The 27,480-nt window shown below is 42.5% G+C and overlaps 1 protein-coding gene across 1 annotated transcript in view; it reads left to right on the forward strand.

The window, feature by feature from the left end:
* The window catches only part of GLG1 (golgi glycoprotein 1), a 153,659-nt gene continuing 128,062 nt past the window's right edge, over positions 1,884–27,480 (forward strand). The window contains 1 exon segment of the mRNA XM_005664351.3: positions 1,884–2,404. Within this exon segment, the coding sequence (XP_005664408.2) occupies positions 1,916–2,404 (489 nt within the window). The 5' untranslated portion in view covers positions 1,884–1,915.

The following is a 27,480-nucleotide window of genomic DNA, read 5'->3' on the forward strand; positions in this document are numbered from 1 at the left end:
TCTTGGTCACTGTAATTTCAAGATAGGCACATATACTCCTCCCCATCTCCAGAGGCAATCAGGGACCAGGTATTGGGTTTCCTCACTGCAGGCTGTCAGGCTACTGCTGGCTTCTCATAGCAGACTGTCACTTCCTAGCCTTAAACTGGCTTACAGTAAACTCTCACTGGTTGTCTGAGCACATGCAGACCCATCATTGAAAATTCGTAAGTCTTAGTGACTTTTCAAGAACTTTAGGTCTCTAGCCTGCCTGAGATTTGCCTACGCCATACATCTGTTAAGCAACATGAGCATTTATCTGGTCTACCCTGGGCTAAGTCAATGCTCAAGGTTGGCACCACATTATGGCAGTAGGAGGGGTGACTTTTGGTAGCGATGTCAACATACCCTCATTCCTAGAGATGGAGGCCTCTGGTCAGCCACAGTGTGCAGTTTTGTTTTTTAACGATTTTTATTTTTTCCATTATAGTTGGTTTCACGGTGTGCAGTTTTTTACCCCCAGAATATTCTCTGTCTCAGGGGTTCCTTTGGGGCCCATGAGCCCCCACCTGACTTTTCAGGTTCTACTTATATCTAATCTGGTCTTCACTGCTCATTTGTAGGTCAGGACAGCAGAAGGTTCATTTTTGAACATGGATGACTAGTTGGGATCACATGCTCCAAGCTGCCCTCATTCTTCAATATGGTATATTGGCAGAGTGGGATAAAAGTGCACCACATCAGTAAGCGCCCAGGGATTCTGGTCCCAAGCTGGCAAAGTTCATCCTGGGCAGGACATTTAACCTGCTGTACAGAACCATTACCATCTCTCCCATTCCTCAGTTGACTCAGAACCCAACCCAGGCCTGAGGCATGGCTCAAATGACACAATAGATGTGAAGATGCTTTAGGAAATATCATCTCACTGATGGAAGTCTGGTCTGGACACTGGTGTAAAGAGAAGCAACCATTCCAGCCTATGGTGCTGCTGAAGATGCCGCATGCAGGAAAGCAAGATGGTTACTGAGGCACAGACTTCACCCGAGGCCTCAAAGTCATGCTTAATTATTTTCTTTCCTTCCTTGAAAGATGAATTTAAAATCTGACTCACAGGGTGTTCCCTTTGTGGCTCAGCAGTAACGAATCTGACTAGAATCTGGGAGGAGGCAGGTTCTATACCTGGTCTGGCTCAGTGGGTTACGAAAAAAAAGGAAAAAAAGAAAAAAAAATCTGGCTCACAGGCAAAGGGCTTCCCAGTTTATTTGAAACACTGTTACAACTTTTTGAATTCCATACTGTGGATTAGACACTTTTTTTTTTATTATTTCCGATCTTCACAATTACACTTTACAGTAGGGCTCCTACTCTTCTTTCTCAAAGGCTCAGAGAAGTTAAAGGACTTGCCTAGTCTGCGGAAGCGCAAGGATTATAACGGAATCTGGGCTCCTAACCCGGCTGACCTCTTCTCTGGGTAAGAAAGACTTTTGAGGCAGATGGAGGGAAGCAAGGAGAAATGCAAAATGAGGTTTTTAGATTCCAGAATACACCTGATCGTGTAAAGTTCACCTCTACACATAAAGTTTTTTTTTCAAGTCATTAGACGGGGGACATACTCTACCGGCCATCTTGGTTGTGGCAACTCCGATTTTTAAAAAAAATTTTTTTCTGTGACGACAACCAAGGGAATTAGGCAAAGCCGCCCTACCTAGGGTTATTGAGGAGCACCAGGAAATCCCCCGGCAAAGAGCGCTGCTTTCCTGCCGCAGAGGTGCAGGCAGCGGACACCCCCGGCCTTTGCTCCCAGCTGGCGGGTCGGCGCCAGCGCAGGAGGAGCTCGGACGGACCCCGTCAGGCCCCGCCCCGCCGCCCCGCCGCCCCGCCCCCTTATCTAAATACGCGGCGCCGGCGGGTGCGTCGAGCTCGCCGCGGACCCAAGATGGCGGCGTGTGGACGTGTACGGAGGATGTTCCGCTTGTCGGCGGCTCTGCAGCTGCTGCTGCTCGCGGTGCTCGGGGCAGAGAAACTCTCCGGCCCAGGCGGCCACAACCAGGGCCAGGGCCAGGGGGGCAACTTTCTGCCTCTCGTAGGGCAGCCTGGAGGCGGCGGGCTGGCGGGTCAGCCGCTGCTCCAGCTGCCTCAGTCATCTCAGTTCCAGCAACAGCAGCAGCAGCAGCAGCAACAGCAGCAACAGCAGCAGCAGCAGCAGCAGCAGCAACAGCAGCAGCAACAGCCTCAGCAGCCACAGCCGCCTTTCCCGGCGGGTGGGCCTCCGGCCCGGCGGGGCGGAGCAGGGCCTGGCGGGGCTGGCGGGGGTTGGAAGCTAGCGGAGGAAGAGTCCTGCAGGGAGGACGTGACCCGTGTGTGTCCCAAGCACACCTGGAGCAACAACCTGGCGGTGCTCGAGTGCCTGCAGGACGTGAGGGAGGTGAGGAGGCGGGACGGGGCCGGGAGGTCCAGGCCTGGTGCGGGCCCGAGGGTGTTGCCGGCCTTGACGCCGGTCTGCTGCTTTTCTGGCTTCCTCTGTGGTGCGCTCGCTCCTTCCCTCTCTGCCCCTTGCCCTGGCGCTTTCCAAAAAGGGACCCCACCCCCACCTTTCATTCCCTCGGGGTGCGGGGCCTGGGACTCAGATCCCGGCTCCGCGCGGCTATCAGCGAAGGCCCAGAGCGTGTTTATGTTTGCTCCGGTCTTTTGTGTGATGCTCTAAGCTCTGTGGCTCCTCGCTGAAGACCTGTTTAGGATTTTGCCACGCGTATCGACTTGGATAATTTGTAGCAACCTTTTTAAACACGAAAAATGGTTGGCGTACTTCAGCTGTTAAAGAATGTCCTGGTGTTTGTTGGCGGTAGATAACGTTTGTTTAGACAACTCGGGTTCTATTCTGATGTGTGTTACGGTCAGCAGCCGAATTTACTGTCTTTGCCCTAGTCTTTTGTAATTCGAAAATTCCTGTTATTTACCAGCTTCTGAAACTAATGTGTGCTTTTTTTCCGCCTTAACTTCTTTTGGTTAATTTGTAGTGAATCTCAGCTGTAAGATCACTCCAAGTGATTCAGAGTCCCAAAGCTTGAAAAGTTGGGGTAGCGTTTGAAGTTGTAATACAGCTACAGTATTTATGATTGCTTTGTGGAGTCTTTGCCTTTGTGACGTCTGAATATGATTTTAACAGTACCTCTTAATGCAATCTAGGTTTGGGATTGTAGCAGAATTTCTCCTCTGCATTTAATGCTGCAAATGTAAATGCATTTTTGACAGTTCTCAAAGTTTGGGAGCAAATCTGGTGGGGATACTTAAAAAAATTTTTTTTAAATTAAAGTATAGTTGATTTATGATGTTCTGTCAGTTTCTTCTGTTCTGCAAAGTCACCCAGTCATAAATCTGTATATACACTCTTTTTCTCATGTTATCTTCCATCACGTTCTCTCACGTGGTAGGAATACTTTTTAAAAAAGGTTTTGATGTATAGAATTAGGGCCAGAGGTTGACAAGTGGAATGTAGCCACTGCTTGAAACACTTTTATTTGGAAAATTATCAGAATTGTCTAAGGTGTTCGTAGTCGTGGGAAGACCCCTGGTTTGTCCAAAATTGCTAGTCTTGGCAGTGTTTCCCCCCCTTATCCCACTGTGATATTTGTTCTGGTATTCCATGCAGAGTAATTCACAAGAGGAATAGATATACATACTCAAGAGACAGAAAGGACGTTTCTAGAGCTGCCTGAAATATAGGGCCTTAGATGACTTCTTATCTACATTTTGAAAACCAGAAGGATAATCCCTTGTTATTCTTTATTCTTCAGCTATTCCTGTAGTAGATACAGCTAAGATTCTTAACTCTGTCAAGCCCTTTGAAATTTTCTCTTTGGCCTTTGAGAATATATGATAGATGTTGTTCTCTCAAACTAGGATCCTAATATTGAAGGCCAAACTCTTGGTCAGTGGCTTGTTATTAGTTAAAGTGGCCAAAAGTGGTCCGTCCGTTCAAGGAGTACATATCTCCTTATGTGGGTTTAGGGACATTTGGAAACCTTCACTCCCAGGAGCAGCCTTCCTTTGTCATGCATGTAGCATATATAATCCATAAATAATTGAGATTTGACAACTTTTGGAGTCTGTTTAATTTGGTAGGTACTATCTTTCTTTCATTAAAGAACCTGGCCTGAAAATGGAGTCCCTGTTCTTCCTTTGTATGATTCTCAGCACACATTTTGTTTCTGTAACTACATTTTTCTTCCTTTACGGGGTTGTTATTTAAACTCTGATTTTTAAAGTTTTCCAGAGTACCTCATTCAGTGCTGAGACTCAGTAAATAGTATTGACTGTTTCAGGGTGAGTAAACCAGTTTTTGGAGTCCATTTGTTTTATGCTCCAGAGGAAGAAAAGGTGTCATGTGAATTGGAAGAGGGGTTTGGGGAGGGGGGGCAGGGGTTTCCAAATTTCCAATTTAATTAATTTTCCTCAAATTTTATGTACATAACAATTGAAAGATGGTTTCCAAGGAGGAGGGGAGAGGGAGTGGGATTTAGCAAATACAAACTATTCAATTTAGAATGGATAAGCGTGAGGTCCTCCTATAGAGCACAGGGAATTATATTCAATCTCTTGGGGTAGAACATTATGGAAGATAGTATGAGAAAAAGAATGTGTATGTGTATACTGTGTTAGTATACTGTGTAGCAGAAATTGGCCCAACACTGTAAATCAACTCTACTTTAATAAAAAGAAACAAATAGGAAGTTACCTTTGTGGCTCAGTTAATTAAGAATACGACTAGGAGTTCCAGGAGTTCCCATCGTGGTGCAGTGGTTAACGAATCCGACTAGGAACCATGAGGTTGCGGGTTCGGTCCCTGCCCTTGCACAGTGGATTAACGATCCGGTGTTGCCATGAGCTGTGGTGTAGGTTGCAGACGCGGCTCGGATCCCACGTTGCTGTGGCTCTGGTGTAGGCCGGTGGCTATAGCTCCGATTCGACCCCTAGCCTGGGAACCTCCATATGCCGAGGGAGCGGCCCAAGAAATGGCAAAAAGACAAAAGAATACGACTAGTATCCATGAGAATGTGGGTTCAATCCTTGTCCTCACTCAGTGGGTTAAGGATTCGGCATTGCCCTGAGCGGTGGTGTAGGTCGCAGATGCAGCTCGGATCCCTTGTTGCTGGGGCTGTGGTGTAGGCCAGCAGCTGTAGCTCTGACTTGACCCCTAGTCTGGGAACTTCCTTATGCCAAGGGTGTGGCACTAAAAAGAAAAAAAAAATTGAAGTAATAGGACATGAACAATTGTGTATGTTCTTCAGGAGGTGAAGCTGTTTTTAAACTAGTTTTTTTCCTTCAAAGACAGCAAAAGGAAATTTTATTCTACTTAGTTTAGGAATTAGTTAAATCTAATTTATGTGTTTGAAAGAATATAACAATGAAAAAAGTAAAGCTAGACATGTTTGATGCGAAAATATGGAATATGTTTTGTATGTGCTTTTTGATAAGTAGGACTGTTTGTTAGGCAGTAGACATATATGCTTCTTTTTTGGGGGGGCTTTTTGTCTTTTTAGGGCCGTACCTGCAGCGTATGGAAGTTCCAAGGCTAGGGGTCCAGTGGGAGTTATAGTGCCAGCCTACACCACAGCCACAGCCACACCGGATCCTTAACCCACTGAGCAAGGCCAGGGATCAAACGCGCAACCTCAGTGTTCCTAGTCAGATTCATTTCTGCTGTGCTACAACGGGGGGTCTTTATGCTTTTGGATACATATTTGGGGAAGATTGTTCTTGCTATTAGAATTATGAAAAGGCAAAGTGTCTGAGTATTTAAATGGCAGTATAGTAAACTACATTTTTATTTTGAAACAACATGATAATATTAGGTTAAGTCTTTAGGTTCAAGTTTTTTTTTTTTTTTTTTTTTTTTTTTTTGTCTTTTTGCCATTTCTTGGGCCGCTCCCACGGCATATGGGAGGTTCCCAGGCTAGGGGTCGAATTGGAACTGTAACCACTGGCCTACGCCAGGGCCACAGCATCGCGGGATCCGAGCCGCGTCTGCGACCTACACCACAGCTCACGGCAACGCCGGATCCTTAACCCACTGAGCAAGGGCAGGGATCGAACCCTCAACCTCATGGTTCCTAGTCGGATTCGTTAACCACTGCGCCACGATGGGAACTCCCAGGTTCAAGTATTTTAAGGTTCTCTTCAGTGTACACAGTTATGTACTGTTTCACTTACATAATCTATTTGAAGGTATTTTTGGTTACATTAAATAATTTTGATGGATACTTTGCCTAATGCATCGTATACCAACAAATCCAAATTTTACGTATAAACTATGGTAAAACTGCACATAGATTAAGATTAGCTCACAGCTTTTTCTCAGTCATTGTGGCCACTATTTTGAAGATCTGGGTTGTGTGGAGGGTTGCCTTTTTTACCCTAACCCTCTCAGATGAGTCATACTTTTTAAAAGGTCAAGTACACCCAGTGGGCCTGCTATTATGTACTTGGTATATTAACAGTAATGGTGAGATAGTAGTCCTGGTTTTACACACACACAACACACACACACACACACACAGATGCATATCTAGTAGTAGTTCTAGTTGTAAAAATACATAACTAGAAAGTATAAGGGGAGAAAGGAAAAATACACCCTGGGCTGTTTTCCCAGGTGCAGGAGCACTAATACCAAAGAGAGAGAAGGTACTGCTGTCTAGTATGGTACTTGATAAAGAGATAATACAGGACTTTTCTTTGTGGCGTAGTGCAGACGAACCCGACTAGTAACCATGAGGACGCAGGTTCGATTCCCGGCCTCACTCATTGTGTTAGGATCTGGCATTGCCATGAGCTGTGGTGTAGGTGGCAGATGCAGCTCAGATCTTGAGTTGCTATGGCTGTGGTGTAGGCCAGCAGCTGCAGCTCCAATTTGACCCCTAGCCTGGGAAGTTCCATATGGCAGAGGTGCAGCCCTAAAATGCAAAAAAAAGAAAGAAAGAAAAAGAGATAACACATGGTTTATGTTGATAGTAATTTTAAAATACTTTATATATATTTTTGGCTGAGATGACAAATAGTATCTTGTGTTTAGAAGTTTCAGATGAAGATGTTGGTTCTTGAGAAGTTTATTAGTGATAAGCATAGTTTTTCTTAGATTTTTTTTTGTTGTTATTAGATTTAAAAAAAGTTCTGAAGTTCCCCATGGAGTAGCAGAAACAAATCCGACTGGGAACCATGAGGTTGTGGGTTTGATCCCTGAGCTTGCTGACTGGATTAAGGATCCGGCGTTGCCGTGAGCTGTGGTGTAGGTCGCAGACATGGCTCAGATCTGGCATTGCCGTGGCTTTTGGTGTAGGCTGGCAGCAACAGCTCCAATTGGACCCCTATCCTTGGAACCTCCATATGCCACCGGTGTGGCCCTAAAAAGACAAAAGGACAAAAAAAAAATTTCTAATATGGAAAATTTCAAACAAACAGAAGCAGAAAGAATAGTATAAGACTCCTCTCGTATGCATCATACAGCTTTAACTATCCCCACTTTTTTTTTTTTTTTCTTAATCACAGGGATTGGGAAAAGGGCATATTTTAAAGCAAATGCCAGACGCTTTGTCATTTCATTTATAAATACCCCAATGTTTATCTCTGATAAGGACCAAAAAAAAAAAAAAACAAACAAAAAAAAACCCCACCAGAACCTTAGTGTTATTTTTTTAGTATTTAAAAGCACTGTGAATATTCCTTCTGAATTTCTTGGTACCCTCTCTTGATATATCAGTTTCAGGTTATAGACTGTCTCTTCACTGTGCACAAAGTGAATATTTTATAAATATTTATTTATTTATTTACTTATTTTTGTCTTTTTGCCATTTCAGGGCTGCTCCCGCGGCATATGGAGGTTCCCAGGCTAGGGGTCTAATCGGAGCTGTAGCCACCGGCCTACGCCAGAGCCACAGCAACGCGGGATCCGAGCCGCATCTGCCACCTACACCACAGCTCACGGCAATGCCAGATCCTTAACCCACTGTGCAAGGGCAGGGACCGAACCCTCAACCTCATGGTTCCTAGTCGGATTCGTTAACCACTGCGCCACGACGGGAACTCCTTTATAAATATTTAAGATGGACTATTATATATATTGAACAGGAATTAACATTTCAACATTACAAACTGTAAACTTACTTTCAAACTCATAGGTGAACATTTTTTGTACTCGATTCTTAGCCTTTCTCTTAACTGTATCCTAAGATAGTATACCACACTATATATTATCTCATTTAATATTCTTAATAGTCCTTTGAGATGGTAGTGAGTGTTCTCTTATTATCTTAGTTGAGAAACAGACTCAGAGGGAGGAAGTAACTTGTCCAATGTTAAATCCTAAGTGGTAGGACTGGTAGTGAAGTGCTTTGAGTTCAAAGACTGGTTGCAGCTAAGGAAATTAGTATGTGGCTTTTGAGAATGCCAAGGGTTCATAAATAGACACAAAATAAGAAGAGTCACCTGGAATTAGAATCCTCTTTTCTTCATGATCAAAGAACCGTTGGGTAGCAGCAGCATCTTTGCATTGGAGTATTGTAGATTTCTTAGGCAGACTGATGGGCATTATTAGAAAAAGCTAACTTAAGTACTAGTCTGAGTTCATTATGAATAGAATTTCTGCTTCATGAAAAGATTTGCAAATCCCATCTCACTTTAGGCAGAATTTATACTGGTAAAATGGAAGAATTTAGTTATAATCCCCTATTTGTATTGACTCCGTGGAATACCACAAAGAGGACTGTAGCTGGCACTGTCATTAGCTAATAGTATGACTGTGGGCAAGTCATTTTACCTCTGAGTCTCAGTTTCCTCATGTGTTAAGTGAGAGGTTTGAGTAATAGAACAATTTCTAAGACCCCTGTTATTTAACCTGTATGAGTTGTTTCCTTGTATATATTCTCTGTCTGTATGTATTTTATAGTTTCTAGGATTTATATGCATACTACCATCTCCTGATTCCTTATTCTTTCATGGGGGAAATAGTGATATGAATAATGCAAACAGCAATTAATCCAAATGCTATTTGGCTTTAGGATGTAATATGATTGTTTTGTTTGAGCCAACATGGAATTTCCTCCTATGCAGACTCTCAGTGGAAACAATCTAACCACATAGTCAAAGCATTTATTGATCTCCTCTTGTTAGGCACTTAGTGTGGAAGAACACTAGTACTTTAAGGCACCACCATTGCTTACAGTTGGCTTGATAAATGCGATTGTGATCAAGAAACAGTTATATAAGAGAGGGTTCATCACTTGGTGTCATACACACAGTAAATTTTTAGGACAATGAAAAGAGCACAAAATTAAGGATTTAAACTTGGATGGAACTCTGCTATTCTTGGATTAAAAGTTATATCACTTTTTTTTTTAACCCTTAAGTAGTGACACACTGGATCCTTAACCTGCTTAGCCACCAGGGAACTCCTACTTTTTATTTTTTAATATGACTACTAGAAGACAGAAAATAGGTGGCTTCCATTATATTTCTGTTGGACAGCACTGACCTGGAAGAAGAAAAAGATAGCTTTTTTTTTTTTTTTCCTCTTTCTTGGCTGCCTTGTGGCATAAGGAGTTCCTCCTGGGCCAGGGATCAGATCCAAGATGCATCAGTGCTGGATCCGTTCACCCGCTATGCTGAACCAGGGATCAAACTTGTGTCCTTGTGCTGCAGAGACACTGCCAGTACTGTTGTGCCACAGTGGGAACACCAAGATATCTTTATTAAAATCAAAATATAAGGTATAAAATAGTAGGTACTGTAAGAGAAGGATACATTGAATGCTGTGGTCATATGTTAGAGGAAATGGTTCAGAGAATCAGAAAAAAGATCTTCAGTACTTTTCATTCTTAAGTTGATTGTTCATGTCATGAAATTCTTAATTTAGCTGCCTTAAAACGCCTGTTAATCTGGTTAATGGATGGATCTCATCTTCCCCATGCTGAATTTATGAGTTGTTAAGGGATGTAATAGCTCCTTCATATTGAGACGAGCTGTACTCATAAAACTGGAAGTCAGTAAGTGACTCATCTTTATTTGATTGAGTTCAATATATTTGCAACTTAAGAAAGAATTTCAAGTGATGGCCCTCAGGACTGTGCCAGTAGTAACCCTTGTATCTGCATTAAAGTCGAGTGTGGAGGAACAAGTGTGAACTGAAATCTACAAACAATGAATTAAGAGAACCAGACATCTGTTTTTATTGAGCTTTAGTAATTTCACTAAAATTAGGAAATTATCTTGGATTGCATGGTATTTACAGAACCTATAAATTCTCCTATTGAAGGCTTGAATAATATGTAAAACTCTTTATAGGGGGAGTCAGACTGAAAATGGGTACTTACTTGAATTCCTGGATCTACATATTTATAAAATAGAAGGAATCCTTAAAATTGTTTGTGTTCCTTTAAAATAAAAATAACAAATTTGATGCACACTTAAAATCACAAGCAAGATAAACAAGTGAAATGATATGAGGGAAATTAACCAGGGGAATGTGCATATGTTATAAATCAATTCAAATGTAGAGTTAAAAAAAAAAAGAGAAAAAGAAATCATATTTAAAGAAAATACTCTGATATCTAAGAAGGTTTCTTTTTCTTTTCTTTTCTTTTTTTTAAAGTCTTTCTTTTTAGGGCCGCCCTCACGGCATATGGAGGTTCCCAGGCCAGAGGTCCAATCGGAGCTGTAGCCGCCGGCCTACGCCATAGCCACAGCAATGCAGGATCTGAGCCACATCTGTAACCTACACCACAGCTCACCACAATGCCAGATCCTTAACCCACTGAGCAAGGCCAAGGATCAGACCTTTGTCCTCATGTATGCCAGTCAGGTTCGTTAACCGCTGAGCCATGATGGGAACTCTGAATAAGGTTTTATTTGTAATTTAAGTTTAATTAGAAAGATAGACTGCAAGTTGCTTAACAGAATTCCCAAAGTTCCTACACTGGCCAGATAAGCTCTAAGCAACAAGAAGTGAACAAAACTTCCAGGAGGGGGAAGGGGAAGTAATGGAGCGTTTTAATCATGCGCAGAATCTGCCATCTATTAATTAGCATCATCTACTGAGCAAACCTATTGCTCATGAAATAATTGGAAGAGACAAGGTCCTCTGGTCATGTGGAGCTTATGATAGGAGAAGCAGTGTCGTGAGTGGCAAAAGAGATTGGGCTCTGGAACTACTGTCCTGGATTCAAATCCACTTACCACGTTCTGTTACCTTGGACAGATTTATGTCTTCAACCTTCACTTGTCTGTAAAACCTATTCCCACATGGTTATGATGAGGATGAAAAAATTTTAAATGAATAGATCATCAGTCAAATTGCACTTGCTGGGAGTTCCAGTCTTGGCACAGCGGGAAATGGTGAGGAACCATTGAGGAACTAGGATCCATGTGGTTGCAGGTTTGATCCCTTTCCTCTCTCAGTGGGTTAAGGATCCAGTGTTGCCGTGAGCTGTGGTGTAGGTCATGGACGAGGCTCGGGTCTGGCCTTGCTGTGACTGTGGTGTAGGCTGGTGGCTACAGCTCCGATTTGACCCCTAGCCTAGGAACCTCTGTACGCCACAGGTGAGGCCCAGAAAGACCAAAGGAAAAAAAAAAAGCCCCACCACCAAATTGCACTTGCTCATCAGTGGCCTTTCTCTGCCCATTGTTGCTGCAGGTGACATCCTTCAAGATAAGGCTTCATGTTCACTGTCTGAAGAGAAATGTTAAGTGAACTATAATGTGCCATACCTTTTTATATAATCCTTCTGAGACTTCTTGAAGAGAACTATAGTTGAAATTACTTGAAGAGTGATAAGATCAAGAACATTTATAGAGTCTTTACTGGGTATTTAAAATGTGTATACTTTGAGGAGTTCTCTTGTGGCACAGCAGGTTAATGATCTGGCATTGTTACTCTAGCGGTTGGGGTTGCTGCTGTGGCATAGGTTTGATCCCTGGCCTGGGAACTTCCACATGCTGGGGGCGTGGCCAAAAAAAATGAGTACACTTTGAGGGGAGTTTCCGTTGTGGCCCAGTGGAAACGAATCTGACTAGTATCCATGAGGACACAGGTTCGATCCCTGGCTTTGCTCAGTGGGTTAAGGATCCAATGTCGCCGTGAGCGGTGGTGTAGGTCACAGATGTGGCTTGGATCTGGTGTTGCTTGTGGCTGTAGTGTAGACCAATAGCTACAGCTCCAGTTTGACCCCTACTCTGCGTATGCTGTGGGTACGGCCCTAAAAAGACCAAAAAAAAAAAAAAAAAAGTGTACACTTTAAGATTGTGGAGTGCAAAGGAGTGAATTAACTCTCAGTAAAGGAAATCAGTTCTACCAGATGTTCTTTAGTTCTCTTGCCCTAAATACTGCTGAAATTTGGATTATACTGCCTTTCAGACAGATATAGACACTCTATTTTTCATCTGTAGGGATTTGATTTGGGTTTTATATACATAGATATATTTTTTCCCATTTCTCTTTTATGTTCATATTTTCCTTTACAACCTTGAGTGTATTTGTAATAGTTGTTTTAAGGTCCTCATCTGCTAATTCCATACTTTTTCATCATTTTTTGGGTCATTTTCTACTGATTAATTTTTCTTCTCATGATCACATTCCTACATCTTTGCATGTGTGGTGATTTTTTTCATTGGGTGTTGGCCATTGAATGTTTTACATCTTTGTTGAATTTTGTTGAATTCCTTTAAAAGAGTGTTGGCTTTTGTCTGGCACACAGGTTACATGCAGATCAGTTTGATCCTGTTTGCTTTTAAACTTTGTTAGGGCAAGTTCAGAGCAGCCTTTAGTCTATGCCTAATTTAATTCTACTGCTGAGGTATGACTCTTCCGGGACTTTGCCCAATGTCCGAGTCATATGAGGTCTCTCCTTTCTGGCTGGTGGGAATGAACTACTCCCTGCCTTGAGTGAGCTTCAAGAATTCTTTGGCCTATTTGCTTTTTAGTATTTTGTTTCCCACAGCACACACACAGGATAGGTCTTGACTCAGAGGGATCCCTGTGAAGATCTCCTGGGCTCTTTGTACAGCTCTCCTTTCCATTACTGTCTTTGTCTTGCAAATTCTGGCCCCCTTTGATCCCCTGAAGTTTGATTTCTCTCCTCTACTCAGCAAGAATACTGGAGTCTGTTTGGGTTCCCCCTCCCTATGCTGCTGCCTAGAAACCTCCTGGCCGGAAGCTGGGGTAATTGTTGCGCTCACCTTGTTTGTTTCCCCTTCTCTCAGTGCTCGTAGGCCTATGCTGCCTGTTGTCCAGTGACTGAAAATCATTTCATGTATTTTTTTCTAGTTGTTAATTACTATGGGCGCAATGCCTGTGGTAATTAATCCTTCAGGGTCCAAAGTAGAAATTGCTGTCCTTTGAATTTTAACTTCTGGCATGTCAAATGGAAATGTGTAGGAGAATTTGTTAGAAAAGGAGATTGAGAATTATTTATTAAAGTTGGAAAGGTATGTATCTCTCTTTTGACCTAACAGTCTTAGGTCAGAAAACTATATTAGGTCAGAAAACTTATATGTGATCGATGTGTAGGAGGTTTTTAAGTGAAGCTTTTTTTTTGTTGGGAAAGGTAAATTATTGTGGATCCATACAATGGACTATTGTATTGCTGTGGAAAATAAGCTCTTCATGTGAGATATGGAAAGATCTCCAAGATCTGTTATTAAATTAAGAAAGTTGGAATTCCCTGGTGGCTCATCTGGTTTGGGATCCAGCATTGTCACAGTTGTGGTTTGGGTCGCAGCTGTGGTGTGGGTATGATTCCTGGCCTGGGAACTTCTGCATGCTGAGCGTGTGGCCGGAAAAAAAAAAAGTAAAGTTACCGTTGGTATAGTATCTACCTTTTTTGTAATCAAAGAGAATAATAAAAATATGTATTCATATTTGCATTAGAATGTTCTGGAAGAACACAGGAAATACTGGAGGATAAAAATGGGTGGGAAACTTTTTCTACTAAATAATTTTTTTTTTTTTTTTTTTTTTTTTTTTTTTTTTTGATGACCACCCCTGTGGCATATGGAAGTTCCTGGGCCAGGTTGAACTGGAGTTGCAGCCACAGGCCTGTGCCGTAGCCACACCAGATCTGAGCCACATCTGTGCCCTATGCCACAGGTTTCAGCAACACTGGATCAGTAACCCACTGAGCAAAGGATTAAACTCGCCTCTTTATAGAGACAACAGCAGGTCCTTAACCCACTGAGCCACAAGGGGAATGACATTTTTTTTATTTAAAAAAATTTTTTTGGGGGAGTTCTCTTTGTGGCTCAGCAGTAACAAACTAGACTGGTATCCATGAGGACTCGAGTTTTGATCCCTGGCCTCGATCAGTAGATTGGGGATCCGGCGTTGCCATGAGCTTTGGTTTAGGTCACAGACACAGCTTGGATCGGAGTTGCTGTGGCTCTGGCGTAGGCCAGTGGCCACAGCTCCAATTTGACCCCTGGCCTGGGAACTTCAATATGCCACACATGCGACCCTCCCCCCCAAAAAAAATTTTAGGGCTTTTTTTTTTGTTGTTGTAAAATAAGGAGCATAAACCTGTAGGAGTGCTACAAACAGCATATCTCTCTGAAGCACAAATATCACACACACCAACATCAGCAGTAACAATCAGATGCAAATTTGTTCAAACATGTTAGAGTAATGACTGCATTATTTTTCTGCTCTTTCCATAAAACAATTCTGCATGAGAGAATTGGTCTGTATTCTGTTTGAGAATACAGCCAAAAATGTAAGCAAAAGCATTTGAGATGCATTTATTAATTCATACAAATGTTATTTTTCTGAATTTTGTGATGTTTGTGGCATTTGTCATCTTAAAATACATAGCTGTTGGCTTATTCATTATACAAAGTTTATCATAAAATAACTAAAATATTACAAACTTATTGTAAAACATGTATATATTACATAACATATACATTGTATTACATTACTGTAAGACTGTGTATACATATTTTTTAAAATATACATGTTATACAAAAATATGGGGTTTTTTGTAGCCAATTTGTTTTTATAATTTCACACATTTCCTTACAAATTATACATGCCTTAGGTCCCACCAAGCCTACATCCACCCCAGCCTGCATCATCTGTGCATCAGGGAAGCACACCTCTAGAGAAGTAGAACTTGGAATTGCCTGCAGGGTGACCAAAAAAAAGGGCATGAAACTGAAACTGACTTCAACTACAAAAAAATCGATAAGGCTACCTTTCCTTTGCATCCAGTTTGCCCACCCACCTTTCCTGCTTCTGGCCAGGTGCTGGCTGGTGGCTCCAGATCCCCGAAGTTGCAACCAGGAAGCAAGGTGTGCCTACCAGCGCTCCCTCTTCTCCCTGGGTCCCCTCCTCTCCTCTTCAGTCCCTGGTGCTCGGTGCTCGCTGCTCTCGCTGGGCACCCCCATTTGCATTTCCCCTTACGAGACCCCACCCCACATCCTGCACCCCCAACCTGTTCCGAAGGCCTCGCAGCGGAAGGCCTCGCAGCGCTGTCTCCCCTAGCTGGGTTTCGCTTCCCCTTACCTCATGTCTTCTGCCTCCCCCTAGCGCCCCGCCCCCCCACATCGTCCCTCAGTGCTCCCAAGTGCCCTCTCAGTGCCCCCCTAAGCACCCCCAGCGCCCCCTGCCCCCTCTTCAGCTCCCCATCTACAGCCATGCTCCACTCTGACCCTGACATCTCCTGCCCTGCGTCCCCGCTCCCCCCCACATCTTCAGATGAGCAGGGCACGGATTGGCCTTTGAGGGCATTCTTATTGTGGCTCAGTGGATTGAGAACCTGATACGGTGTCCATGAGATGCGGGTTCCATCTCTGGCCTCATTCAGTGGGTTACAGATCCGACATTGCCACAAACTGTGGTGTAGGTCACAGGTGTGGCTCCAGCCCTGCATGGGTGTGGCGTAGGCCTGTGGCTGCAGCTCCAATTTAATCCCTAGCCTGGGAATTTCCATGTGCCGCAGGTATGGCTGTTTAAAAAAAAAAAGTGGAAACACATCCAACTAGTATGTATGAGGATGTGGGTTCCATCCCTGGCCTTGTTCCTTAGGTTAAGGATTGAGCATGGCAGCAAGCTGTGGTGTAGGTCACAGACGTGGCTTGGCTCTGTCATGGCTGTGTCTGTGTCTGTGGTGTAGGCCGGCAGCTTCAGCTCTGATTTGACCCCTAGCCTGGGAACTTGCTTGTGCCACAGGTGTGGCCCTTAAAAAAAAGCTGTATGTATATGATACCTATTTATTTCTTTAAGATAAGATAAAGATCTTTTTTTTCTATTCTGTTGACAAAACTACCTTAGTATGAGAGTTCCACAGGTATAATTTCATTTTGTATCAAGAAGATCAGCTTTTTTGTAACTGGGTTGAGCCACACCTTTAGAGTCCTTAGTACCCTTCCTTTCATATAATTCATATGCCAAAAATTCACCCTTTAATCTCATATTTTTAAAAGTCCTGGCCACCAGGTTATCAGCTGTTTTGTTCACATCCCACTGGAGAGAACTCTTAACGTGCAGCACCTAGATGCACGGGGACTGGGTACTGCAGTCCCAGTGACAGTTCCCCACTGTGAAACGGGGGAGCACAAAATGCTAGTAGACAGCTAGCAAGTTGTCACACTTGTCTGGGCACGTCAGGTCAAGCTCATGTTCCACCCTTTGATTTTTCTTAATAAGCAGTTATGGTCCTTCCCGTTTTCTTTAGGAAGTGGAAGTTGTTGATAAACAAGCAGGTTTTTCTTTTCTTTGCTCTAAATGTGTGGTAATACCTTCTTTGTCAGTTTTCAGTGTCATAATATCTCTCATTAAAAGTATGGAAGCAGTGTCAGCTTTGTGTAGTGATCTCAGTTCCAATTTTATACTTGCCAAGGGTCAAGACCTGTATCAGATCCCTGGTTGTTAAGCCTCAAGCCCTAGGTTCATGGAACAGTCAGTCTCCCTTCTTCCTTCCTCCCCTTCTGGTGCCATCCTTTCTAACCCTCTCTCCTTTTCTTGGCATGTAGAGAATTCCTCTTTCTCCTAAGTTCATCTGCTCCTTTAGAAAACTTTGCTTATACTTCTAAGTGTTTATCGTTGAAGGCTTTTTAAGTTCTGAACATACGTATTGCTAGAACTTGAAGGTCTTGACTTTTGAGCTAGCTCATTCTTTGGATAACTGACACTGTTCAGAAGGGAAAAGGAGATAGATTATTTATTGGGCAACTGCTGTGTGCTTGTGTGTGTTATCTGATTTAATCACCACTGTTACTCTAAGAGTTATGTTTAGTTTTAGCCCCCATTTTATTATGAAAAATTTTAAACATACAGAAAAGTTTAAAAAAATTACACACTGAACATTCATATAGACAACCACTAAAATTTTACTATTAACATTTTACTATACTTGCTTTATAGCATAAAAATATTAATTATAAACATCTTTTGTATATAGAATTATATTCCATGTCATTTTTATTTAAAAAAAATTTTTTATAGTCACAGATTCAGCATATGGAAGTTCCCTGGGCCAGGAATCAAATCCTGTGCCACAGCTGTGACAGTGCCAGATCCTTAACGCATTGTGCCACGGCGGGAACTCCCCATATCAGTTTTAGTTCATAGCTCTTCTTGTACTTAATAAAAATAATACTCTACGGCAGAATTTAAAAAATTAAAAAAAAAAACTTGTTCTTAATTAAAAACAACTCCATTTATTTTATTATTATTATTTTTGCGGAGTTCCCGTCGTGGCTCAGTGGTTAACGGATCCGACTAGGACCCATGAGGTTGTGGGTTCGATCCCTGGCCTTGCTCAGTGGATTGAGGATCTTGCAGACAAGACTCAGCTCCCTCGTTGCTGTGGCTGTGGTGTAGGCTGCTGATTAGACCCCTAGCCTGGGTACTCTCCATGTGCCGCGGGAGTGGCCCTAGGAAAGGCAAAAAGACCCCCAAAAAAAAAAAATTATTTTTGCTTTTTAGGGCCGCACTTGCGGCATATGGAAGTTCCTAGGCTAGGAGTCAAATCAGAGGTACAGCTGATGGCCTGTGCCACAGCCATAGCAACACAGGATCCAAGCCAAGTCTGTGACTTACACCACAGCTCATGGCAACACCAGATCCTTAACCCACTGAGCGAGGCCAGGGATCCAGCCTGCATCCTCATTGGGTTCGTTAACTGCTGGGCTGCAAAAGGAACTCCAACTGCATTTATTTTATATTAGTCTTTTTTTTTTTCCCTCAAGGTGGTTGGGAAAACCAGTGTCTTTCTGAGGCAAGTCTGCTCATTTTGCTCTGATGAGCCAAGATCCTTAGACTTTGCTTTTTCCCTCACTTTCTAAAGATGTTATTTTCACAGTTGTCTTTTTCTAGATTTGGCTTTTCCATTATAAGTATCAGTTTATGTAACCTAAAAGGAATTCCAGCTGATTGAGGATATACCGAGCTTGGGAAATTAAGCTTTCCCCTGAATGGCAGACCCTGCAACATGGCAAGGCAATCCAGATTGACACATGTTGTAACTTCTGCTATTTCCCATGAGAGTTTAACAATGCCAGAGTTCCCTGGTGGCTTAGGGGGTTAAGGATTCACTGTTGTCACCATTGTGGCTCAGGTCCCTGCCATGGCATGGATTCAGTCCTTGGCTCCGAAACTTCTGCATGTCACAGGCACGGCCAAAACAAAAACAAGCAAAATGCCAGGTAATGGTGATTAATAGATTGTATTGAGATAATAATAGATTCATTCTTTTTTTTTTTTTTTTTTTTTTTGTCTTTTTGCCATTTCTTGGGCCGCTCCCACGGCATATGGAGGTTCCCAGGCTAGGGGTCTAATCAGAGCTATAGCCACTGGCCTATGCCAGAGCCACAGCAACGCGGGATCCGAGCCGGGTCTGCAACCTACACCACAGCTCACAGCAACGCCAGATCCTTAACCCACTGAGCAAGGCCAGGGATCGAACCCGCAACCTCATGGTTCCTAGTCGGATTCGTTAACCACTGCGCCACGACGGGAACGCCCCAATAATAGATTCATTCTTTAGATTAATTGGAACCTAGAAAGTAGCAAAGGCACAGAATATTTGTTCCTCTGAGCTTGTATCTTCCATCATCCAAAATAGTTGTTTAATAATTTAGTTATAATAGCAACAGCCTATATAGTACATTGTCAACCTTTTGACATGTCTGTGTTTAATTTACCCTTTTGTGTGTGTGTGTGTGTGTGTGTGTTTGGGCCTCACCTGCGGCATATGGAGATTCCTAGGCTAGGGGTCAAATTGGAGCTACAGCTGCTGGCCTACACCACAGCCACAGCAACACAGCATCCAAGCTGCCTCAGTGATCTATGACCTACACCATAGCTCACGGCAACGCCAGATCCTTAACCCACTGAGTGAGGCCAGGGATCGAACCCGAAATATGATGGTCCTAGTTGGATTAGTTTCTGCTGCATCCTTTTTTTTTTTTTTTAATTTACCTTTAATTTACTTTTCAAAAGTTCTCATTGTGGCTCAGTGGTAATGACCCCAACTAATATCCATGAGGATGTGGGTTCCATCCCTGGCCTTGCTCAGCAACGCAGCTTCCTGCGTTGCTGTGACTGTGGTGTAGGCTGGCAGCTGCAGCTCCAGTTCAGCCCCTAGCCTGGGAACTTCCATGCCTCATGTGGGGCCCTAAAAAAACCCACATGTGGGGCCCTAAAATGATAGGCATTTGTGAGGTAGTTAATAGTAACATTTCGAAGGTGATATTAGTGCTGGAGTTCTGCAGGGAACTAAAGGAGAGTCAAAGAGAGGACTTAGTATTTTTCAAAGCCGTGGTCAGTGGTAAGGGCTGCCCTGAGCAACTGACATTAGTGTTCTTGGCAAATTGAGCTCTTCAGTGAAATGTCTGTATTAACTTAGTTTTTGAGGGAAATAGGAAGTCATGAAGATTGTTAAGAAAGAGAATGGCATGGCAAATAGTTTAAAGAAATTTTTTTTGGAGTTCCCGTCGTGGCGCAGTGGTTAACGAATCTGACTAGGAACCATGAGGTTGCGGGTTCGGTCCCTGCCCTTGCTCAGTGGGTTAACGATCTGGCGTTGCCGTGAGCTGTGGTGTAGGTTGCAGACGCGGCTCGGATCCCGTGTTGCTGTGGCTCTGGCGTAGGCTGGTGGCTACAGCTCCGATTCAACCCCTAGCATGGGAACCTCCATATGCCGCGGGAGCGGCCCAAGAAATAGCAACAATAACAACAACAACAACAACAACAAAAAAAAAAAAAAAAAGAAAGAAATTTTTTTTGTGCCCATGTGGATTGAAGTCAGGGAGATCTGAAGGGGCTTATTGAGTGAGCTGCTTTTTTAATTAAACCATGGCCCACAATGGACTAGTAGCAGTGGAGATAGAAATGAATGGGATTGATGGGAGACTCAGGACACATCTAGAGTACTTTTGTTCATTCATTTGACAGATTTTTAGATAGATATTGTTTCCTACAGGTCCGCACCTTAATGGTAGGTGCTGGGAATATGGGGATTATCATACCCTCATGTCCCACTCTTAAAAGGCACGGTGATCCTGGTTCTCATGGACCTTACGTCTAGCAGAGGAAATAGCTGCTGAAGAATCAGAACATAAGTGGAAAATTATAGTTATAATAAATGGTTTGAAGGAAATGTATGTGGACATACATTAAACAGAGAGTCAGGAGATATTTTCCTGAGAAACTGATGACTGAGCTGAAGGAACAGTAGAATTTAGCCAAGTGAAGAAGGTTAAAGATTAACTGTTAGGCTCCCTCCAGAAGTATATAATTCTTAGCTTGTGTTGAATTCGGAATGACAGCCAGGCATTTCAAGCAATTTCCAGTAAGAGAGTGTATATTTGGAACTGAATCTTGAACTGAATCTAAATTTTAGTCATTCAGCTTAAAAGGCTGTCGTTGGCGGTATGAAAATGGTTGAGCCCTCTTAAAGAATGTATAAATAGAGGAGTGCGAGTCCAAGGACTGAGCCCTAGGGAATGCTCACAATTGAGGGCTGCAGAGAGGCTTGTTGAGGGAATTATAGGGAAGAGAAGGGAATGGTTGAGAGTTAGAAGAAGGTTTAGAAAAGTTTTTAATTGTAGAAGCCAAGGAGGGAGATTTTAGTTGTGGGAGCCAAAGAAAGGACATTTGAAGGAAGGTGACAGTATTCTCAAGGGTAACTAATAACACAGTTAAGGTTAATGACTGAGAAGAGAGCTTTTTAAAAAAAAAAAAAAATAGAGATGGAACATATTCTGTAGAATCCAGATGTGGACTATTTGAAACTGTTTCAGTCTATTTCAGAAGTTTGTTAGTGACAAGAGGTGAGACTCTCTGGGAAGTTCCTGTGTGGTGCAGCAGGTTAAGGATCCAGCATGGAATTAGGCCAGGAATTTCCAAATGCTGTGGGCATGGACAAAAATGAAATATTACATGAAGATTTAAAAGTAATAAAAAATATTTTTTTAAAAAGAGGTAAGAATATCTGGAAGGGAAGACATCTCAGCTAAAGATTTTTTCAAGATTCAAGAAAGGCATTTTAGTTTAAAGGCAAAGAGAAAGGAACCAGGAGAAAGTGGAAGGTAGATGTTGGTGAAGAAGAAGGTGAATATAAATGCAGATAAAGGAAGGAGGGAGTTTCTGTTGTGGCACAGCAGAAACTAATCCGACTAGTATCTGTGAGTATGCAGGTTCGATCCCTGGTCTTGCTCAGTGGGTCAGGGAACCGACCTTACCATGAGCTGTGGTGTTTAGTTCACAGATTGCAGCTCTGATTCCGTGTTGCTGTGGCTCTGGTGTAGGCAGGCAGCCATAGCTCCAACTTGACCCCTAGCCTGGCTACTTCCACATGCTTCAAGTGCCTTAAAAAGGAAAAATAATTAAATAAATAAAATATTTTTAAAAAGGGAGTTCCTGACGTGGCGCAGCGAAAATGAATCTTATATCAGCCTAAACTCAATACCATTAAACAATAACTACTCATTATTAATATTATTATTATTTTGTCGTTTCCAGGACTGCTCCTGCGGCACATGAAGGTTCCCAGGCTAGGGATCTAATCGGAGCTGTAGCCGCCAGCCTACACCAGAGCCACAGCAACGCGGGATCCGAGCCACGTCTGCGACCTACACCAAGGCTCATGGCAACGGTGGATCCTTAACCCACTGAGCGAGGCTAGAGATCAAACCTGAAACCTCATGGTTTCTAGTCGGACTCGTTAACCACTGAGCCACGATGGGAACTCCTCATTATTAATATTATTGATAACTGCCTATAATCTCGCAAGTTGCTGGCAAATACCATTCTGTTTTCTGTCTCTGAATTTGACTACTCTGGTACCTCCTATAAGTGGAACATACAGTTTTTTTTGTCTCTCCTAGGGCTGCTCCTGCAGCATATGGAGGTTCCCAGGCTAGGGGTCTAATCGGAGCTGTAGCCGCCGGCCTTCGCCAGAGCCACAACAACGCGGGATCCGAGCCGCGTTTGTGACCTACACCTCTGTGACCTACACCACAGCTCAAGGCAATGCAGGATCCTTAACCCACTGAGCAAGGCCAGGGATGGAACCTGCAACCTCATGGTTCCTAATCGAATTCGCTAACCACTGCACCACGATGGGAACTCTGGAACATACAATTTTTGTTCTTTTGCGTTTGACTTAGTTAGTGTCTTTAAGATTCATCCATGTTACAGAATGTGTTAAAATTTCCTTCCTTTTTAGGCTCAGAGTTTAATGAACGTAACTAGGATCCATGAGGATGTGGGTTTGATCCCTGGCCTCCCTCAATGGGTTCACGATCCGGCGTTGCCGGGTGTGGTGTAGGTCGTAGACGCAGCTCGGAATCTGTGTTGCTATGGCTATGGTGTAGGCCGGCACTTGTAGTTCCAATTCAACCCCTAGCCTGGGAACCTCCATATACCACAGGTGCAGCCCTAAAAAGACGGAAAAAGAAAAAAAATTTCCTTCCTTTTTAAAGCTGAATAATGTTTTATTGTATGTATATATTACATTTTATTTATCCATTCAGCTATAAAGCAGCTTGGGTTGCTTCTGCCCTTTGGCTGTTGTGAATAATGCTGCTATGAACACGGATATACAAATATCTGAGAGCCTGCTTTCAATTTTTTGGGGTATACATGCACTCAAAAGTAGAACTCCTGGATCATATAATAATTTTTTTTTAAATTTTTTGGGCTATAACCATACTGTTTTCTGTCATGGTTATACCATTTTACATTCCCACCAGCAGAGCACAAACTTCCAATCTCTCTATATCCTCTCCAACACTTGTTATTTTTAAACTTAAAACTAGTATTCTAGTGTGAAGTGCTATCTTGTGGGTTTAATTTACATTTCCCTGGTTATTACTGACGTTGAACATCTTCATGTGCTTTTTGGCTCTTTGTTTGCCTTCTTTGGAGAAATGTCTTCGAGTCCTCCCCCCTCCCGCCCCCGTTATTATGGCAAGACCCATGGCATTTGGGAGTTCCCAGGCCAGGAATTGAATCTGAGTCAGAGCTGCAACCTACACCACAGCTGTAATAACACTGGATCCTTTAACCCACTCTCTCAGGCTAGGGATTGAAACTGTGTCCTGGTGCTGCAGAGACATCATGGATCTGTTGCGCCACAGCAGGAACTCCCAAAGGTCTTTTCTTAACTCTTGTTTTAACTGGATGATGCAAGATAATCTATGCAGATCTTATTTTGAGGGAATTAAAGCAGAGCCAGTATCTCTAGACCAGATAACTTTCTCTTTGTACCGAAACACAGCAGAATAGGAGTACATTTTTAGAAAATGTTCCCATATTCACATAGATTCTACATGTCCTGATAAGCATTTGTATTTTGTCTCTCCCCCTCTTTTTTGTTTTTTCATTTTATGGCCGCATGTGCAGCATGTGGAAGTTCCCAGGCTAAGGGTCGAATCAGAGCTACACCTGCCAGCCTGTGCCACAGACACAGCCATGCAGGTTCCAAGCCCTGTCTGTGACCTACACCACACCTCACAGCAGCACTGGATACCTAACCCATTGAGTGAGGTTAGGAATCAAACCTGAGGCCTCATGGATACTAGTCAGCTTCGTTACTGCTGGGCCACAATGGGAACTCCCTTCCCTTCCTTTTTTAATTCAGTGGTACCTACATAGTTTTACTACATAATTTTAATTTATTTTTGGCCATGATGTACAGCAGCTTAATGTGGTGTCTCAGTTCCTAGACCAGGGATTGAACCTGGCTACAGTGGTGAAAATGTCAAATCCTAACCACTAGACCACCAGGGAACTCCTTTAATACATATCTATATATATATTTTTTTGGGTCTTTCTGCCTTTTCTAGGGCCGCTTCCCATGGCATATGGAGGTTCCCAGGCTAGGGGTCTAATCAGAGCTGTAGCCCCCGGCCTATACCGCAGCCACAGCAATGTGGGATCCGAGCTGTGTCTGCAACCTACACCACAGCTCACAGCAACTCTGGATCCCTAACCCCACTGAGCAAGGCCAGGGATTGAACCCGCAACCTCATGGTTCCTAGTCGGATTCATTAACCACTGCACCATGACGGGAACTCCAATACCTAATTTTTAAAGTCAGAGTATAACCAGGTTTATAATGGAAAACTAATATCCTATTTTAGCTCTCCCTAATTTCAACGTTTAGTTCTTCTTGTATTTATGTAATTTTTTTTTTTTTTTTTTGGATCCTTTTAGGGCTGCACCCATGGCATATGGAGGTTCCCAGGCTAGGGGTTGAATTGGGGCAACTTGGGATTCGAGCCACATCTTCGACCTACACCACAGCTCAGTGCAACGCTGCATACTTAACCCACTGAGTGAGGCCAGGGATCAAACCCTCAACCTCATGGTTCCTAGTCGGATTTGTTTCCACTGCACCACAATGGGAACTCCTGTATTTATGTAATTTTTTTTTTTTTTTGTCTTTTTGCTAGTTCTTTGGGCCGCTCCCGCGGCATATGGAGGTTCCCAGGCTAGAGGTCAAATTGAAGCTGTAGCCGCTGGCCTACCCCAGAGCCACAGCAACGCGGGATCCGAGCCGCGTCTGCGACCTACACCACAGCTCACAGCAATGCTTGATCCTTAACCCACTGAGCAAGGGCAGGGACCGAACCCTCAACCTCATGGTTCCTAGTCGGATTCGTTAACCACTGTGCCACAACGGGAACTCCTATTTATGTAATTTTTAAGTAGAATTCTTATGTTCTCTTTTTTTAATTAGACATTACCTATTGATTTCTTACAGTTTACATTTAATTTTCATAAAACACACTTAACAGTATTTACTCTGAAATTGAACTTCATAGAGCAAGAAATCCTACAAAGCTGAAGGATAAAATAGATTGTGCTGCACCGCAGGCAGGATTCATACAACCAGTGGCTTTAGAATGTGGTATTAATTGGCTGAGTTCTACAGAAAGCTTTTATCTACTCTCTAATGAGATCAATTTTGGTCCATTTCCTTCTTGTCTCAGTCTCATTCATCAATCATGAGTCATCAACACACTTATGTACTAAACAGTTTTTTAAAAAAGATCAGATTCATTGCTACTTAGGTCTGATTACTTAAGAAAAGCAAACAAATGAAAAAACCCACAAAACCCCTCAAAGTTGTATCTTACTCATTTTTTAGGTTTAATAGAGAGCAGGAGCAAGTCTAGTCATTGCTGTTAAGAATATTTTAGTGTGAATTCAGAATACTTAATGCAAAGCAGTGGTCTCCCTTTGTGTTTTATAACTTTCATTATTACATTTGGGATTCCTGTTATGGTTACACTCTTCTAGCTGTGTTTCTTTTGCATTTCTGGACCCATAGTCATGGCCCATATTAACTGCATAATTCTTTTGTTAAAAAACATTTCTGGAGTTTACCTTTTGGCGATGATTTCTTTGTGATTCAAACATTACCAAAATAGTTTACTTAGGTTATCCCTCTGTGGTGCAGTGGGTTAATGATTGGCTTGTCTCTGTGGACGCATTGATTCAATCCCAGCCCAGACCAGTGGGTCAAGGATCCAGCATTGCTGCATCTGTGGTGTAGGTCACAGCTGCGGCTGGGATTTGATCCCTGGTCCGGGAACTTACATGTGGTATGGGGGTTGCTAAAAAAGAAAAAAAAGATTTACTTAGAACTTGTGTGAACCTTTTTTTTTTTTCCTTTCTTTCTCTTTAGCTTTGCCTGTGACATACAGAAGTTCCTGGGCTAGGGATTGTACCTGAGTCACAGCAGTGACAATGCTGGATCCTTAACCTGCTGTGCCACTAGGGAACTTGTGAATCTGGTTTTTAAATTTGGAAAAGTTTTATTCTGCATAGGAACAGCTAAGGGTATATGTGTGGTCAGTTTGACAGAGATCCTTCTGAATTGGTGTTCAGTTTTTAAGTTTCTCTTAATAACTATTGAAAAAGCCATTTATATAAAATTCAGCAGTAAATTTATTTTCCGTTTTATAAACAAGTACGTACTAGGCATCATGAATACTAAAACTGTTGCCTTAGCCTTGGCTTCTTCTCACTAGTCCTGGAGAGTTAATTTTTTGTTATTGATGGTTATTAAAGCCTGGATAGGCTTTGCTACTAGCTAAAGTGAGTAGGATGATCCTCTGAAAGTTATTTTTTGTATATTTATGTTGAAGCTCAGGTTTGGAGAGGGCGGGGTCCCATGTCTAGAGTATGATAGGCATCATTAGAAAAAATGATTTGATCTCAATGTCTGTTTTTCTAAATTAGAATTGGTACATGATTATCCTCCAAGAAGTAAGAATTAAATATTTCTTTATGTACTCATTCATTATGAGTACATAAATTATGAATAAACAGAACCTTGTCAAAGGTTATATTTTAAGTGAAAAAATAAAAAAATAAACTTTTTCTTTGGTATGCTTCATTGCTTTTTTTTGGCTAATCAGTTCTGGTTTAAAGCATTACTAAATAGCTGTTAATTTGAAATCTAGACTAGATCAGTTCTCTAATTTCTTCACCTTGTTTTATGAAGCACACATTTACACCCATTTGTATCTTAGACTAGAGACTGGCAAACCATTGCCCATGGGCCAACCAGCCCACAGCCTGTTTCTCTATGTCTCTGGAGGTAAGAATTGTTTTTACAGTTTTTTTAAAACCTTAAAAGAAGACACCACAAAACTGTAGAGACTGTTTATAGCCTGCAAAGACTAAAATAATTACATGTCGTTTTATAGAACAAATTTGTTTCAGACTACTATATGTAATGTATATGAAGCTTTTTTTTTTTTTTTTTTTTAAATGTCTGCACCCATGGCATATGAAAGTTCCTAGGCCAAGGATAGGATCCGAGCTGCAGCTTCGACCTGCACAGCACCTGCTGCAGTGCTGGATCCTTTAACCCACAGTGCTGGGCCAGGTATCGAACCCGCGCCTCCACAGGGATGTGAACCGTTTCCATTGGATTCTCAACTGACTATGCCACAGTGGGAGCTCCTGCAGCTTTTAAAAAATGGTTTATAATCCATCTGAGT

Source organism: Sus scrofa, chromosome 6, assembly GCF_000003025.6.
Source record: "Sus scrofa isolate TJ Tabasco breed Duroc chromosome 6, Sscrofa11.1, whole genome shotgun sequence".
Classification (NCBI taxonomy): domain Eukaryota; kingdom Metazoa; phylum Chordata; class Mammalia; order Artiodactyla; family Suidae; genus Sus; species Sus scrofa.